The sequence below is a fragment of the Lissotriton helveticus genome, chromosome 6 (genome assembly GCF_964261635.1).
Source record: "Lissotriton helveticus chromosome 6, aLisHel1.1, whole genome shotgun sequence".
Classification (NCBI taxonomy): Eukaryota; Metazoa; Chordata; class Amphibia; order Caudata; family Salamandridae; genus Lissotriton; species Lissotriton helveticus.
The window spans coordinates 949,580,167-949,598,886 of record NC_136067.1 but is presented as its reverse complement, the minus strand read 5'-3'; the positions used below and the strand labels follow the sequence as shown (position 1 = coordinate 949,598,886).

The window sequence follows — 18,720 nt, the reverse complement described above, 5'->3', positions numbered from 1 at the left end:
CTGCAGCATTTATTTTGCCACCCCAAGGGACCCCTCAGCACCAAAATGCAAACTGCCATTGCAGGCTGCGTGTCTTGGGGCAAAGGAGAGTGAAAACATGACATGGCACCCATCGCTATGTGCCATGCCTGCAGACACTGCATGCAGTATAGGTAAGCCACCCCTACAAAGGGCCCTACAGCAGGATGCACTATACTACACGTGTGGACATATCTGCATGAGCAGATATGCCCCTGTCACGTCTAAGTAAATTCTTGGATTTCACAAGTACACAGGGAAGCCCTTTTAAGTAAATGGGCTGGACACTGATAAAAACGGGTTCCCCAAACTACATGATGACTTCACTGAAATCGATGGTGTTTGGTACCAAACACCTTGTATTAATAAACCCCCAATGATTTCAGTGGTGGATTTATTAATTCATGCACCCAGAGGGCACCTTAGAAGTGCCCCCTGAAAACCTACCAGCCTTTAGTGTGTCGGCCAGCCTGCTACCACAAACAGGTTTCTGACACCGTGCAGGTGAGAGCATACACTCTCTGAGAGAAGAAACAATGGCATCTCTAAAAGTAATATAAAAATCTGAGTTATTATTTGTATAAATTGGTGTCAAATTTCTTTGACTGTGTGTGTGCCATTTATTGACTGTGTGTGTACAACAAATGCTCAAGACTCTCCTTAGATTAGCCTAAACTGCTCTACCACAAAATAGAGAATTTGGGATTTTTGAAGAAAGCCTGGTAAACCAATAAGGGTTGCCTGGGCTCTCTACACAGTCTTCTTTACTATATAGAGAGACAGTTTCCTCCAGTGCGCACTCCGGAGGGGGTCTCTGCAGCAGAGGTAAATGAGAATGTGCACAGGCACCAAGGTACACCCTCTAGAGGGGACAATGCTTGTTCCATCTTAGTTTAGAGTAGAGGGGTATCCTAGGATTCTTTGGTGGGCAAACCCCCAGGAAGTGATGTAAAGTCGCATGGGTAGCCTCGTGAGAAATATTGCCATGTTTACTAGTGAGTCCTCCCCTCCCACAAACGGGAAGATGGCATAAAAGTGGCACCCCAGACCCACAGTCTTCAGATCACTTCTGGACTGGCTTGAAGACAGAAGGAGGACTGCCCTGCTGCTCCCTGGATCCCATCAAAGGTTACACCTAGGAAGGACTGTGCCTGCTGAACTCAAGGGACTGGCAAAGAGAACTATGCCTGCTCTGCCCACTTCTAGAAGTAGAACTACACTTGTGCCCACAGCTGAAGGAAGACTGCCACCATGCCCCCTGGACACAGCAAAGTGAGGCTGCATCAAAGACTGGACTGTACCTGCTAAACAAGACAGACTTGCAAAGACTGTCCCTGCAGTGGCCACTTGTGGAAAAAGGATCCACTTGTGTCAGGACAGAAGAAATGACTCAAAGAGCTAGGTGGATAGGCCCCAAATCAGCACCATGGACATAATTGCTTAAGGAAACCAGTACTTGTGAGACTTCATCTGCCCAGCATCAGGTACCTGCTGGGAAACCAAGTCCTGACATACTCGAGGTATCCCCAAGTCCATGGAACCTGTGGCTATTGTTATGTTGAGTCTGCAAGAAAGCGATACTGATCAGTGAACAACCGCTGAAGATCGCTGTAACAGGAGACCAGTCGACCAGTGGCAACTGGACTTCACTGGGGCATTATGGGAGATTGAGTCCTGAGGCCAGAGAGGACCCCTGAAGTTTGTGGACCCGGGCTAGCCAAAGGAACACTCTTCCACAGATTCAGTATCCTTGGAGTCTTCTCAACATCCTGAATCCCAAGCATCAGGACCACTTTCTGGTTGGAACTGCAATCCTGGTGAAATCTTCTGTGAGGACAATGAGGCTGCTGGACCCAACAGGTACCCATCTCCTCGGACCGAAATGGTTTTCAGTGACTGGCTACCAACCTGGTAAGCTGGCCAGTCCAAAAGAGGATTGGTAGTCATCCAAGCCCGGCAGGTCTGGAACCGTGATGCTTATTACAAAGATTTATTGGAGCTTAAACAAATTTGCTTATCTTTTAAAGATCATATCGCCGGTTCCCCGCAATACATTTTTCTGTTTTGGTAATTATTTTAAGATAAACGTACACTCTATATTTACAAATTGGTGTTGTTTTTTTATTGTGTTTAGTGTCTTACTTACCTGGTTTGGTCCTTTCAAATGCTTTATACTTTGACTAAGCCCGACTGCTCTGTGCCACATCTACCCTGGACAGAGCTAAAAGATTTGCTAAAGAAACATAACTGGACCTGATCGAGATTATGACATTATTACATGGTGAGATCTCAAAACATTCATACATTTTTTTTCTTTTTGGGCAGTATAGCATGAACTTGGCCCAAGGAAATTAAGGAGCTTTACATGAGAACCAGACATTTTACATATTACCCCATGTTAGATATTGAATATGCTACTTACCAGTATGCATCTGTTCTTGGCATGTAGGGCTGCTAACATTCATATCTTTTGCATTAGATCGCCGCCTAGTGTTGGGTCCGGATGATCGCACATTGTTGTCCTGGAAGAGTCTTCGAAGTATCCTGAGATAGGTGGCTCCTCCCCTGGACTACAGTGCGCATGGGCATCGGCTCCATCCCCAGATTGTTTTTAGCCATTGTGGCAGAGATGGAGTGTAAAGTGTAAAGGATGTCCATGCTAATGATTGAATACAAGAGTATGTCTGCAGCTGCGACAGGCACCGGGGAGGAGGGTGGGCGATATGAATGTTAGCAGCCCTACATGCCAAGAACAGATGCATACTGGTAAGTAGCATATTCAGTTCGAGGCATGTGGGCTGCTAAATTCATATCTTTTGCATAGAATAAATAGCAGTCCCTCCATTAGCGGCGGTTGCCTGTGCCAGCTGCAGAAACCTGAAAAAGTGTTTTGAGAACAGCCTGTCCTACAGCTGCCTGCTGCTTGGAATGTACATCAACACAGTAGTGTTTTGTAAAGGTATGTGGTGTAACCCACGTGGCTGCTCTGCAAATGTCTTCTAAGGGAATGTTCCCCAGGAAAGCCATAGATGCCCCCAATTTGCGCGTGGAGTGTGCTCTTGGGGGTATTGTCAAGGTACGTTTTGCCTTTTGATAACATATTTGGATGCACTTAACAATCCACCTGGCTATTCCTGCTTTGGAAATAGGGTTGCCCTTGTGCTGTGGCGAGAAGGCAACAAAAAGCTGTTTTGTTTTCCTAAAGTGTTGTGTCCTGTCAATGTAGTACATCAACGCCCTTCTGACATCCAAAGTATGAAGCATTCTTTCCGCCACCGTTTGTGGGTTTTGGAAGAATGCCGGCAAGTCAATAGTTTGGTTGAGATGAAACTGTGACACCACCTTGGGAAGGAATTTGGGGTTAGTACGTAGTACTACCCTATTTGGATGAATCTGAATGAATGGCTCTTGGATTGTGAGCGCTTGCAGCTCACTAACACGCCTCAGTGATGTAATAGCAATTAGGAAAGCTACTTTCCACGTTAGGAACTGCAGTTCACACGAGTGTAGTGGCTCAAAAGGTGGTCCCATAAGTCTGGTGAGGACCACATTGAGGTTCCACACCGGAGCTGGCGGTGTTCTTGGGGGAATGACTCGTTTTAGGCCTTCAAGGAAAGCTTTAATGGCAGGCACTCTGAAGACAGAGAGATGCTGCCTATTCTGAAGATAAGCTGCTATGGCGGATAGATGTATCCGAATGGAAGTGTACGCCAGGTTGCACTTGTAAAGATGTAACAGATAGCAAATGATGTTAGGGATAGATGCATCTAGCGGGTTGAAGTTATTGGCTGTACAGTAAATGACGAAACGCTTCCATTTTGCAGCATAGCATGCCCTGGTAGTTGGCTTTCTTGCCTCCTTGATGATGTCCATGCATTCTGGAGGTAGGTGAAGGTAGCCAAACTCTAGGACTTCAGGAGCCAGATCGCCAGGTTGAGCTGTTGCGGATCTGGATGCTGAATGTCTCCATGGTTCTGCGTCAAAAGCCTGGGCGTGAGGCGCAGCCTTTGATGCGGTACCACCGAGAGTTCGAGGAACGTGGTGTACCATGCTTGGCGCGCCCACGTTGGAGCAACTAGGATGAGAGTCATCGAGTGCTGCCTCAGCTTCCTTGCCACCAGCGGTATCAGAGGGGCTGGCGGAAAAGCGTACGCAAATCTGCCTGACCATATCGCATTCCCCTGCGACTGTGGGTGAGGGAACCTGGCGGCAAAGTGTTGGCATTTTGCATTTTCGTTCGTGGCAAACAGGTCTATCTCCGGATGACCCCACTGCTGGAAGTACGGGTGGAGTACAGATGGGTGTAGCTCCCACTCGTGCATTTGATGGCTGTATCTGCTGAGCAGATCCGCCATCTGATTGTCCTTGCCCGGGAGGTGTTCTGCCATTAGGAGAATGTTCCTCTGAATGGCCCACTTCCACATGCTCTGAGCCAGATGAGACAGCTGTGGCGAGTGGGTGCCCCCCTGCTTTTGAATGTAGTACATCGCGGTCATGTTGTCCATCCGGACTAACACCACCTTGTTGCACAGATGTACAATGAAGGACTTGAGCGCAATGAAGATTGCCATCAGTTCCAGATAATTGATGTGCATCTTCTGTTGCTGCGTTGACCATAGTCCCTGCACCGTGTAAGTGAGCAGATGAGCTCCCCATCCCTGGAGAGATGCGTCCGTTGTCAGGATAATCTGTGGCACTGGGTCTTGGAACAGTCGGCCCTTGCAAAGGTTGTGTGGAGTCCACCAATGCAGAGAGTCGTATGCCCGACTGGTAACCAACACTAGGTCTGTCAATTGTCCCTGAGCCTGTGTCCACTGATGTGCTAGGCATTCCTGGAGCGGACGCATATGTAGACGAGCGTGAGGGACTATGAAGATGCAGGAGGCCATCATGCCAATCAACTGCATGAACACTCTCGCTGGAAGCGAGTGTTGTGGTCTGAACTTTTGGATAAGCGCCTGCATGCTGTCTATCCTGACTTGGTTTGGCTGAGCCATGGCCGTCAGGGTATTGATTGTCGCACCTAGAAATTGCCGGACATGCGCCGGCTGAAGATGCGACTTTGGGTAGTTCAACGAGAAGCCCAGATCGTGAAGGAGGTGAATGGTAGTCGACATGTCCGCGGCGCACTGTTGTTCCGACTTGGCTTGAACGAGCCAGTCGTCTAGGTAGGGGTAGACATGGATGTTCTGCCTCCTGAGGTGCGCCGCTACTGTCGCCAGACACTTGGTAAACACTCTTGGGGCTGTGGTCACTCCGAAGGGTAGGACCTTGAACTGATAATGCTTGCCTTGGATAGTGAACCTGAGGTATTTTCTGTGGGACGGGTGTAGTGGAATGTGGAAATAAGCATCCTTGAGGTCTAAGGTTGCTAAGAAGTCCCCTTGGTTTAACAAGGGAAGAATTTGTTGCAATGTAAGCATATGGAAATGTTCCGAGAGTATATACAGGTTGAGGGGACGCAGGTCTAGAATGGGTCTGAGAGATCCGTCCTTCTTTGGAATAAGGAAGTACAGGGAGTACACCCCTGTGCCCTCCTCCTCCACCGGCACGAGCTCGATTGCGCCTTTTTGCAGCATCGCCACTACTTCCTGCTGCAATAAGTGCAAATGCTCTGCGGACATAGGCCGTTGCCTTGGTGGAATGTTGGGTGGAGTGGACTTTAACTCTAGACAATAACCGTACTGGACAAGTTGTAGCACCCACCTGTCTGTGGGGATGTTTCTCCAGACGGGCAGGAACTGCTGTAGTCTCCCCCCGACAGGTGTTAAATGGTCGGGGGGCAGTGACAGAGAGTCACTGTTTGTTTGGGGCAGAGGAGCGGGAGTTGTTGTTTCCTCTGCCACGTCCTCTGGTGCTGTTTCCTCGGTAACCCCCTTTGTTCTGCTTGGGGTACGAGGATTGTGCTCCACCTTTAGAGAATTGTGATTGTTGACCCATATGTCCTCTGGTGGCTCCACGTGCACCTGAGCGACGAAAATTGTTGCCACGGAACTGTTGTGATTGTAGGGCCCCCATAGACTTAGCAGTTTCGTTGTCTTTTTTAATCTTTTCCAGGGTGGTGTCAACATCAGGACCAAACAGTCTATCAGGATTGACGGGCTGATTGAGTATGGTTGTTTGAATGTCCGGTTTAAACCCCGATATGCGGAGCCACGCCTGTCGTCTCAGCATGACGCTAGTGTTAATAGCCCTAGCTGCTGTGTCTGCTGCATCAAGTGCACACTTTATGGCTGCATTGGAGATTAGTTTGCCCTCCTCTATAAGCAGTTTGGTACCCTCTTGAAACTGCGGAGGCAGGTGTTGTAAAACTTGCTCAAGGGTGTCGTAATGCGCCCTATCATAACGTGCCAAGAGTGCCTGTGTATTTGCAATACGCCAGAAATTGGCAGCCTGCGCAGCTACCCTTTTGCCCCCTACCTCTAGCACTTTTGACTCCTTATCCGGGGGAGGAGCTTCGCCCGTTGTTTGGGAGTTGGCCCTTTTGCGGGCATTTGCGACCACAAGGGAGTCAAGCGGCAACTGTCCCCGAATGTATGCAGGGTCTGCAGGTGCTGGCCTGTACTTCTTTTCGATACGTGGATTGACCACCCTCGCCCTGGTAGGTTCTTTAAAGATGTCCGCAGCATGCTTGAGGACCCCTTTGAGCATAGGCAGTGTCTTTACTGTCCTTTCAGAGACTGAAAAAGTGTCAAATAGAAAGTCTTCTTCTACTGGGTCAGCATGCATGTCCACATCATGATTAGCAGCTGCCCTTTCAATGAGTGCATGAAAACCTGCAGAATCTTCTGTTGGGGATGCACGTGCACTGAAAGGCTGTGGGTCTTGCCCCACAGTTTGGGTGGCTTGGTCACCCATGTCATCATATGAATCTTGCTGTGCATCGGGTTCATTGATGGGGAAAGTGTATTGGTCATCTTCACCATATCCCTCACCCTCAGAGTGTTCTGGGGAAGGAGTTGGGCTCCTTCTAGGAGGAGGCTGGACAGGTTCCATCAGTGTTGAAGCGTCCTGAGTAAGCCTTTTCTTCTTCAGGGGGATAACATAGGAGTCCACTGGCTGTGAAGTGATCCTCCTCTTGTAAAGGGTCAATTTGCCCGTGTCTGCGTCGATAAAACGCTCAGAATCCTCTTCTGAGTCGAGTAGTCGACCTGAAAGTGCTCCTGACGTTGAAGAATCCGACTTCTTTGGCGTCGATTTTGTTGAAAAGGCCTTCGGCGCCTCTTTTGGCGGCAGAAGGAAGAGAAGTTTACTCGCAGGCTTTGCCGGAATGTCCATCGGCGTCTGTGGCGACGGCATCGGAGCCGACGTAGCAGAGGCCTTCTCCCTGATTCTCTGTAGTGAAGAGGCGATGAGGGACGCGTCACTTACAGCGGCCTTTGGCGCCGACGAGGAGGTCTTGACCTTGCCCTCGGATCCGACGTCCTGTTGGCCCTTCTGAGTCTTAGACGATGATGCCGCAGCCGCCGACCCAGAGTCCTTGGACCGATGCGTAGATGTTCCAGCTTTCGATCCGTGTGATTTCGCCGGCTCCGTCTCCACCACGCGTCCGACTAACGAAGTCCCAGTCGGAACTGGAGCCGTGTCGCTGGCTTTGGCGGGCTTTGACGGCGTCGCAGCGGTCGACCCGTGCCGAACTCCCTTTTTAGAGGAAACCTCCTCTGGCGCCGATTTCGACACTGTGGAATCGACAGATTTCTTCGACTTCTGTGGACCGGTGGCCGACGGAGTCGATGAAGCAGCGGGTTTAGGTGTTTTTGGTGGGACGGCCGCCATGTTAGGGACGCTCGAATCCATAAGTTTCGGTTTCGATTTAGGGTCGGCCATTTTAGGTGTAGTCGATACCGTAGGTTTCAGTTTCGGTTTCGATACGATGTGCGCAGCAAGTATGTCCGTGGCCGGGCCTGAAGGCGGGGCCGTGGCTTGCGGTACGGGGTCGTGGGTAAGGCCGACTGGCGATCCCGTGACCCGAGCCTGATCCTCGTAACCTTCGGGGCATAGCTCATCCCCTGAGCTATCTTCCGCGGCCCCATAAACCTCTTCGACGTCCCCTACCTCGTCGACGTATTCAAGGCCTTGACCCACGACTCCGTCGTCGTCTACCGGATCTGCCTCGACTTCCGTCTCGGGCGGGGAGATTTGAAGATGATGGCTCTGGTCCTCCTCTTCTTGGTCGCCGAAGATGTTTTCTGGATCCGGGGCCGCTTGTCTGGCCTCAAGGCGCACCGCGCGCCGAAGCTTGAGTGTCTTCTTTGACCTGAATCTGGCGCAGGCCATGCAGTTGTCTTCGTTATGGTCTGGTGAAAGGCATTTGTTACAGACCGGGTGCACGTCGATATGTGGGTATTTGGACCCACAGAGCGGACAGTTTTTAAACGGACTCCGCTCCATGCTGAAAAGTTGCAGTCGTGTTGCGATGAGAAGGCCTCGATGTCCGAAGAGTGAAACGACTCCGCTGATTCCGACTCAAAGAGACGGAAGAACTCGAAACCGTGCGCAAACAATACCGACGCAAGGAATATTAGGCCTTTTGGCCCGTAAAAAGTTAGTTTTTCTCGGTTCCGACAGAGAGACGTCGAGACCGCATCCGAACCCAATGGCGGAAAAAAACAATCTGGGGATGGAGCCGATGCCCATGCGCACTGTAGTCCAGGGGAGGAGCCACCTATCTCAGGATACTTTGAAGACTCTTCCAGGACAACAATGTGCGATCATCCGGACCCAACACTAGGCGGCGATCTAATGCAAAAGATATGAATTTAGCAGCCCACATGCCTCGAACATGTATTTAGACATCGGGAGTTTTAGTAATTTGCAGAGAATCACATTATGTTGGGCTGAGGCCAGTATTTGTACCTAGTTCCCCAGTTCCAAAGTTGGCAGCTCTGGCCACTAGACTACATCCCTTCTACATAAAAGTCATATACGCTAGACTAGCCCTGGAAACTAATCGAAAACAACTATTACCACAAAAAAGCATGAGGACATTTTAAAAATAAAGACTCTTATCCTTGCCCGTGGCTTCCTATAAATGTGCTCTCACCTACCAATGAAATCAAAAATAGTAAACACCTTACTCCTACATTAATTCAGAACTCATAAAAGCTAAAGTCCTTGAGAATGCCAATTCCTCTTGACCATCCACATCTGAATTAGCTATTGCATCCACAGATAACCAGCCTTTCATCACTATGTCCAACCACCTTAAGCAACAGCCCTACTATTTAGTTTCATGTAGGCATCCCCCGCAAGTGCTCTGTAATCCTTTACCTTCAGGCCAACCTTTCAGCAATGAATGCAGTGAGCAAAGGCCCGACTTTGCAAGATGGACGGCTAGTTTCTGCTCTGCAGATGTGGCATCGCTGCTGGTTATAACCATGGAAGGCAACACCGCCATAACTACTTGATTTGTTAGCTTGTCATTCTGACGTAGCATTTCTCCTTCCATTAGTAAGTTGGTTGCTTTTTCAAGTGGCTGGTACCTAAGAAAAGAGAAGACGAAGACCATTAGATCTAGTGTACAACAATTTGTAGCTCGAGTTTTTGCCACATTCCCTACTGGAAAAGGTTCCCCACAGTTGCAAGTTCTCGTTAGCAACATTAAAAAATGCTTGCAACCTCTTGCAACATCATTAGATGATGTGAGAGGTCCATAAGCAGCCCGTAATTTGTGCTGGTGATTGTAGGTGGTGGGGCACTGGAACATTTGTTTGGGAAAGCAACTTAATTTCGGAGTTTGAGCGAGAGAGAGAGAGAGAGAGCGAGAGAGAGAGCGAGAGAGAGAGAGCGAGCGAGGGGCAGAAACAAGAAAAGAAAGGAGTAGCAAAGTAATGAAAATATACACGAGTGAGAAAAAGGGATAGGTAGGGTGAGGTTTTGGAAGAAGGAGACATCCAGTAGGATCAGATCTAGGCAGTCTGGTTGGTGTCTGGCAAGCCATGAATTTGGCAGAGGATTTCTAAGAAAAACTTTATGTTCTTGCATTTTTATACAAAATTGAGTACTTTTAGTGAGACTGTCTTTTTGTTATTAAGGTTTGTTTAACATCAGATTTTAAAATTTACCAGCTGACTGCAAAACATCAATTTTATCATCAACATTTTATCTAAGTTAAGTGTTCAAAGGAAGTAACTTGGGTATCCAAATAGTGTGGTCCCGATCCTGGGTGACCAGTGGTAAATGACCATGGATACAACTTATTAGCTACTGATTATCCCAAGACACAAGGAAAAAACCTCAAATGTATTAATCTCGTCAGCTCAATTTTTACACACCGATGCTTTGGCAGTCACAGTGGGGAAGTAGTTGAAAATAACAGCACGTGTACTGCAGCAGGCAAGGGATGCACAAATGTTGGATTATCTATTTTCAGCTGCTCCTTACTGGCACTGATGGGCTGAGAATGCATGTCTTCCGCTATCTACTGCCAAAAGAAATGGTTGGGACCTCTTGTTCAGAAAGACTAAAGTCACCAGAAACCATTTTGTGGACACAGTTGGAAGCATTGCAAAGGGATATCCCACCTGGAGGAGCAAAGTAAATGCATCAATTTGATTCAAGCAATCCCACAAGAGTTTGCATGCTGGGTTAAACTGCTATACACAACACACAAAGCGAGAGCCCGCACTGGAGCCCAGTTCTGAGTCCTACCATTGTAGGTCGTGGAACACGTCAAGGCTGCCCGCTTTCACCGCTTTTATTCGTGTTGTCACTTGAACCATTAGCCATTAAACTTCGGAAAGAGGCAGTAGGACATGGTATTCAGATATACAATGGCACACACCACAGCTCACTAACGCTGATGATGTCATTCTCTACTTGGATCATCTTCAGAGTGGACTGGGGCCTATTCCTGGAATTTTCACTCAATTCCAGAATAACTCGGGCCTACCATTAATGATTTCAAATCTTATGCCTTCTATTTCCATGCCACAGAACAAATAGAGCCAACTCATTTTATTCCCCTGGTAATCCCGACTGCACCCACTACTTTCAAATACCTAGGTAAACAGATATATAGAGGTACACAGGAGCTACTAGACGGTAACCTGGTACGGGCAATCAGGGCACTCAAAACTCAAATAACCTTCTGGACCTCACTACCACTCTCTGTAGCAGGAAGAGTTGCCGTTTCAAAAATGGTTATGCTACCGAGACTGCTTTACTATTTTAATAACTTACTGATAGTAATCCCGACCAATATCTTTAAAACCCTGAATACACTACTATTATACTTAATATTGGGAAAGGGCCGCAAACGGTGGGGCTCTGGAAACTCCAGTTGGGAACAAACAGAGGGGGTATGGGAGTCCCATATTTTAGGGTATATTGTTATGCTCCAGTGGCTATCATACTGGACTGCAGGCCATAACCTCCACGAGATAGGAATGACGCAGCAGGCATTGGACTGGGGTACCCTTCATACCATGCAGCTACCTAACAGACGGATCCCACAAGCAGCTCCCACCCGATTAAAAGTAACCCTTATCCAATAGAAAAAGGCAATACAATACACTAATCGATTACTCCCCTATGCCGCCAATGTCCCACTTTTGGGGATCCCCGGGCCTGCAGGAGTAAAGGTATCTCCAAGTGGATGTGAAAGGGAGTGGGAGTACACACTGTAGGTCCTCTCTTCGATGATAGTATGCTGCTAGACCACGAGAACTTTGCCAGAGAACAAGGTGTCCCACGTTCCCTTTATATTATACATGCAAGAATCCGCATGTGGGGACCATATAATAAAAAAATCCCTACGCACAAATTAGTACACACACTGTATCTAATGAGTAATGGGCAGCATTTCACCCGATGGCTATACAGGGGTATCCGCTCCCATGCGGCGACATCGCTGGCAGTGCTAAGAGAAAAATGGAATGCTGAAATTGGGAGAGGAATGGACATCCTTTTGGAGTATCCCCAAAAAGTTTCCCGAAACGCAAAATTTTAATTAATGCTATATATGGTGCTACACCGGGCCTATCTTACGCCGCACTGGTTAAGCAAGATGTATTCGGATGTTGGAGGCCAGTGTCCCCGTTGTCTGGCACAGGTGGCTGAACTGGCACATATGTTGTGGGCCTTCCCGTGCCGTCCGCCTTATGGGCAGCGGTTACAAAGCTCCTTGGGACTGTGACCATGTTGTGGGGGTGACACGGCAGAATACTGTATTCTGGGACTGCGCCGTTAAAGCAAGAAGCAGACAGTCTCACACCGATTTGCTGATTTAGCCCTGATACTAGCAAAACGATCAATCATGATACGGTGGAAATGCGCTGTACCCCCGACTGCGCTTTGCTGGTACAGAGAGGTGGTCAGGTGGGGGAGGCCGAAAGTATGGCAATACAGAGGGAAGAACGAAGGGGCTTACGGAAAAAACCTATTTCATCGGAATGGGATGCAATGCTAGAATTATTTAGATCCTCAGAACCCCCACCAAGGTAAACAACTGTACCGAACACACCCAGGTCACCACTAAACGAGACATACAGATATAGAGCCCCACAGGTAATAACAATACAGGATTGTGCATGGTTGGGATGAAGTTGCATCCTAAAGGGAGGGAGGGGATTGGGATAATATGCAGACATGTGGATTATAAAGATACCCTTAAATGCTAGTGTTGATACTGTAACACATTTATTTAAGAAGTTTTACATAGCGCTAGCCTACAGTTATTACTGTAATTATACCCCAATGTTATTCATGATGGTCGCAAGGGATGATTATCCCAATTAGGATCACTGGTATGAATCACTAAAATGTATAATTGCTGATATGTCGGAATGTTCTGCATGAAAATCCACAAAATGTGTTTTTAAAAAAATCCATCCATTTGATTCAAGAACAAGCTAATTATACATACCATCGACCATCTTGTGAAAGATCCACTCTCCTAAAAAGATTCAGCAGACTGTTAACTTTGTCTTCTGGGGCAATATGCTGACAAAATACCTTAAAATAAAAAAGGAAACTAAATAGCTGCTATTTGATCCGGAGCATTCTAATTTGCAATACAATGTACTGGTTTATATTGCTACTGTTTAACAATAGTTTTAAATATAGATATCTTCAATTGCACTGTTCCTGTATGTTTTGGTGAAGGTATTTGTACAGCGGGACCTACCTCAAGAGCATTGGCGCACTGACCACGGGAAGAAGCACTGAAATATGATTCATTATCATTTACATTGAGGCAGAATATCAGAGTATTCAAGGAGTGTTTTTGTTCTAAAGTGTGAGTGGTTATCCATCAAGCCCACAAACTTCATGTGGCATTACATCTTATTGCTCAGAAGTACAATATCCTAACTGATCAGATGTCTAACATTGTGCACAGTGTAAACAATAAGTGTTACTTGTCAATTGTCATCTAAATTCATCAGGATAACACACAAAAAGCAATGGAGGAAGAGAAGGCGAAAACTTTTGATAATTATTCCTAACTTTGCCACATTGCCTGCCATCTGAACTTTAGTGTTTTAAAAATACTACACAAAAAGCATGTGTTTTAGCTGAAATACAGAATTCTACAAAGTGAATTCCACTGGTTCAATGTGGATCAATGGCCTCGATCTACAGTAGCATTTAATGAAAACTTTGTGAAAGTCTAATAAACAGAGATGCATCATGTTTCATGTGCTGAGGCTCATGTATCAAAGTATCAAATCAGCCCCTTAAGAAACACATAAGTAACCCCTGCCTGTATATTACTATCTCTTTTCCAACTCTCATTGAGCGCAAGTAGCACTGACGGAGAAGAGGTGCACATAAAGAAAGGGCATGGAAAAAGGCAATGGGAAAAAAACTACTGGTATTTCTGCTTGGATAGTTATTCTCAGGTGGTTATTGGAAAGAGATGGCTAGTAATGTAATGTAGAGTTTATATAGCTTGTACTACCACCAAGTGGGGCACTGAAGTGGTTGCCTACATGGGCACAAGGTATACAGTGTAGTGTGTGTGGCTCGAATGGTGTTGTCTTTGTTTTTTGATCCTATCTAGGAGGTGTTTCCATGTGGTGCGCGAGGACCACAGTAGGAATGTGCACCAATTTGACATGGTTACCCCCACTCTTTGCCATACAGGAAAGAACCCAACGGCGGACTTGTTAAGCCTGCAACTCACTCTTCGTTTAGTGAAATCAGACGTCCCGTACAGACAGAACGACGTGAGACTGAGAAGTTTGTTACTTGTCAGGGTAACATTCAGGAGGGCACCTCATTGCCCCATGGTAGACCTTATTTGCTAGCACACATAGCTGGAATTATGATGTGGCACATAACTGGAATACTACATACTTTCACAAGATATTAAGCCCTGATGAAGTTCCAATTGTTTATGGAATGAAACGTGTTGGATGGACGATGTATGTGAAACAAGAAAAGATGATCGAAAAATAAAGATTTTGTTAAAATACACATGAATGGACTTCTTTACCTGGTGCACCTCCACATGCTTTGATTACCCCCACTCTTTGCCTGGTATTTGATGTGATTTCGACTGGTAGTGCACTGTGTTTCTGTTGACTAGATCCCCAGTGCCAGATCTCTTTCCTAAAACAGTGCAAATGTTTCCCCCAATTGGCAATACCTTTAGTACCCTCTGTAGATCCCTAGTAAATGGGACCCCTTGTACCTCAGACCAGAGGTACCAAAGTAGGTCCCTAAGGGCTGCAGCACGAATTGTGCCACAGTAAGGGAGCCTTCACCAAACTCATACAAGACTGCCATTGCAGGCTAAGTGTTTTAGTGCAGGCAAAAGTTAAAACCCAACATGACACACATCAATGTGTGCCATGCCCCCTAACACTGCATGTAGTGTTTGTAAGTCACCCCTATAGCAGGTCTTAAAGCCCCAAGGCAGGGTGCTTTATATTACTTATGAGGACATATCTGCATGCCACTTGTGCTAGTCAGTTCCATTACTGCCAGTGCAAGTGAACAAGAAAGCCATTTTACATGTGGACAATGGTTAAATCTGGTTCCACAGCTACATGATGGCTTCACTGAATACAGGGATGTTTGGTATCAAACATCTTGTATTAATAAACCCACACCGAATACAGTGTAGGATTTGATACACACACCCAGAGGGCACCTTAGAGGTGCCCCTAAAAACCTACCAGACACTGGGTGTTGCCTGACTGGTTTTCACCAGCCAGGCACCAGAGACGAGTTTCTGACCCCCAAGGTTGAGGGTCTCTGCTCTCAGGAGCTCAGAAATAAAGCCTGCTCAGGCAGTGGGTGTTCACACCCCCTCCCCACTGGTTGACCTGCAGAGTAGCATTCCAAGGCAGGGGACCATCAAAGAGCCATTGCCTTTGAAATGCTTATCGGGCTTCCCTCACAGGAAAGGACGCTGCTCCCCCTTTATCCAGAGCATGTTGGCACCTGGACAGGTGGGAAAATTAGATAGTCGTGTAGGTCCGCCCACCCCTAGGCTATAAAAAAACCCTAAGGTGGCCTAACCTGAAGTGGACATGACTTTTCAGAATTGGCCATCTTGGTGATGGCAAACTTAGGAACTCTGGGACAGGGTTATGTCCACTTGCCACAGGAAGTGGTCATATAGGTGCGTAATGACCACAGGGGTCAGTATACCATTGGCTACTACCCTACACTCTCCTAAATTCAGTATTATGGGGCACCCCTTGGCACCATAAAAGCAGATCCTGCTGACCTACGAAGATGAAGTACACTGAAGAGCTGCACAAGCAAAGACTAAAAAACAACAACTGACTTAGCACCCGCCCTGCCAGCCTGTCTGCTGTTCCCCATCAAATTGTGGCAGTCGTCTTGTCCTGCAAGCTGCAGTACCTCAAAAAGCATGGGAGGACTGCCTGCCTTCAACAAAGACCCAGGAACTCCCTTGAAGCAGCTGGAGCAGCTTCCCTGCATCCTGCAGAAACACAGACCTGAGGGGAGTCCAAGACTACGAAACCCCGACACCTACGGACACAACTGCAGCCATCAATCCAGGTTGAAGTGAGCCAATGGTGCAACCATGGTCCCCCAGTCCTCCAGAGATGCCTTGAATCTTGCCCCCTACTCACCTAAAGTCCCAGAGACTGTACTCTACTTGAATGCCCTACTGGTTTTTACTCCCTTAGGAGAACACTGCAGCTTCTTAAAAGCTTAGACTTTTTAAATGTAAATGTATTTCTCTTGCAAAACATACTTACCTGATCGTGTTGATTCTGGTGGCTAAAAATATATAAAGATATGAAGATAAGCGTTATATTTATAAATTGGTGTGGAACTCCTTATTATTGAGTCGTGTGCATAATTTATTGACTATTGTGTGCATTTGCAGATGTCTAACACTTCTCCCTGATACGCCTATGGAGAAGTGTGGCTCAGGGGTTAGAGGCAGCAGACCCGGAAGCTGAGATCGGTCCTGGACCAGGGTTCAATTCCCCGCCTCGGCGGGTCTTGGGCTAAAAAAAAAAAAAAAAAAAATTCCACGGACTCGATAATTCTCGCTCCGGTGCCTCCTCGACTCACGGGTTCACACTCTGCGACTCTGGGCAATAGCTTGCTTAATCTCCACAATGGCCCCTCGCGGCGGGATGCCTGACTTTCACCTTGTGGATACCCTGCTATCTCACAGGGGAATACCAGGAAGGGTTCCCTAAGCAAGCGCCGGGACACCCACTGTGGGTAGCTGTGCGCTATATAAGCTCAACTACATTTACATGGCGGGCGCGACCACACTACCTCCTTGAAGAGGACCCCTGTCCACTCATAAGGGAATACCTGGACTCTTTGCACACTATATCTCTTTTTTGTATACCACATAAAGAGCCAGCTTCCTACAACCACCAAGGTGAGAATACTGTATTATCAAACACAGCGGTTACCGGTTTGGTGGATAAAGAGGTGTGACAGATTGACATCCAGTTTACGGTTTCAGTAAGCGGACAAATTTGAGTAGTGCTGGTGGTCCTTTTTTGGCGTTTCTTGTGATCATAATATACCTAGCTGGTTCCCGCACTGGGTTGTCCAACCTAATATTTAGTTTAAATGTTCAGGTCCTGAGCACTTTTGAAGAAGCTAATAGCACACTATCAAGTACAGCTTCAAGTATATTGAATGCAAGATGTCTCAAGACATACAACCAAGTACAGCTGCAAGTAAATTGTATGTGAGACCTGCTGGACCGCTGCATCTGTGAAAAGCTAATAATAAATACTAAAATTGCAATATCATCAAAGTTAAAGGGGAACATCAAAATGTAATTATATATTTCTAGGATGGTATTCACAGTACTGTCACATCAAATCAACTATCTTGTTGCAGTATATTACAAGCAAAATTGAAAAGCACGACATTACTGGTACCTGGAGAGGGCCTGAGTGGAAGAACAGAAAGCCTTTTGGTGAAAAAAGTTGGCTAGAACCTTTATCATCAAATAAGAAACTATTTGTAAGGCAGCCATACAACAAATTAGGTGAGGGTAGTTGGGCTGGGCCAGATTTGTGGTTGTATTATTAGCAGGTCACGTTAATGCCAATACAAAAGTCTACTTATTAGCATATCCTTTGTGATTTCCAAACTGGAGACATACCTGAAAGGATGAAAGAGCAGCCAGCACAACATCAAGGTTATCGTCAAGCAGGCGAGCAAAAATGGCTTCTCGAATGAAGGACTCATCAAACCCATCCTGAATGTTGAAGGAAACAGTTATCAAAAATGACAACATGGAATTTACAACATGGACAGTAAGCATGAAGATGCAACTAGCTGATAAAATCTATTACTTTTAATTGACTGGTTTTGTAGATTTGTGTCCAGAAGCAGACAAACTTTTGTGACCACCACATCTTTAAATACAGGAGTTGAGACTCATTCAGTAGCCTGGGTAAGACCGCGATATAGAAGATTCGAATTTTTAGAACTTCTTTGTTCTTAGTACTATGAAATTCTATAGATCCACTGATATTTCCGACAACTGATCTATTGTATTTTTTACATCACAAGTTTCCATTTATTTGCATGCACCAGAGGTACCTTTAAGTGATGTCTGCACCAGATGAAAGTGGTGGACAAATAAAAACACCTACCTTTGATGTTTCAATGACCTCTTTAAGATGCTGAAGTGCAAGGTGTCGGACTGCAGGCTGTGGATGATTCAAACTGAGTAGTAGGGAGGTGTCAGAATCTGCCAACAACTGAAAATAAAAATTCGCTTTTAATTCAGGAAATTCCTCGCCACAAAAAACACAGACAATGATACAGAGGGCACACAGAGAGACATGGATTAAGAGTGAGTAACAGACAAAAGCCCATGGGAAGATGAATAGAGTTCTATATTTGAACAGGAACTTGAGGATGGAGTCACTTGCAAATACAAAAGGGCATAGCACTAGACACAGAGAGAGGAGCAAATGAACCAGAATACAGATAGAGACACAACAAGAGAAACAAGCATGGCAAATGAAAGACAGACAAGGATGGTTGGATGTGAAGCACATGAAAGCAGGACTAAGGAACCAGGGGGACAGCAACATAGAGACAGATACATGGTCATCAATACATGGGCAGAGGAAAGCAAACACTGACAGACGCATGGGCACAGGAACATAAACATAGTAATATGGGTACAAACACAGTCTTGTCTACAGGAAGCTACAGAGAGACGAGCACAAAGAAGATAGAAAACGAAGAAGGTTGTCTTGGAACACAAACATGGAAACTGGACAA

General features: G+C 46.5%; 1 protein-coding gene across 1 annotated transcript in view; it reads right to left on the bottom strand.

Annotated features, from left to right (window-relative positions):
• HEATR1 (HEAT repeat containing 1) overlaps positions 1-18,720 on the bottom strand; it is a 412,033-nt gene that overhangs the window by 252,876 nt on the left and 140,437 nt on the right. Inside the window, exons 12-15 of the mRNA XM_078648603.1 lie at positions 18,081-18,188; positions 17,585-17,680; positions 12,884-12,972; positions 9,289-9,500 (exon numbers count right to left, since the gene is read on the bottom strand). Coding sequence (XP_078504729.1) covers positions 9,289-9,500; positions 12,884-12,972; positions 17,585-17,680; positions 18,081-18,188 — 505 coding nt within the window. The remainder of the gene's footprint in view (positions 1-9,288; positions 9,501-12,883; positions 12,973-17,584; positions 17,681-18,080; positions 18,189-18,720) is intronic.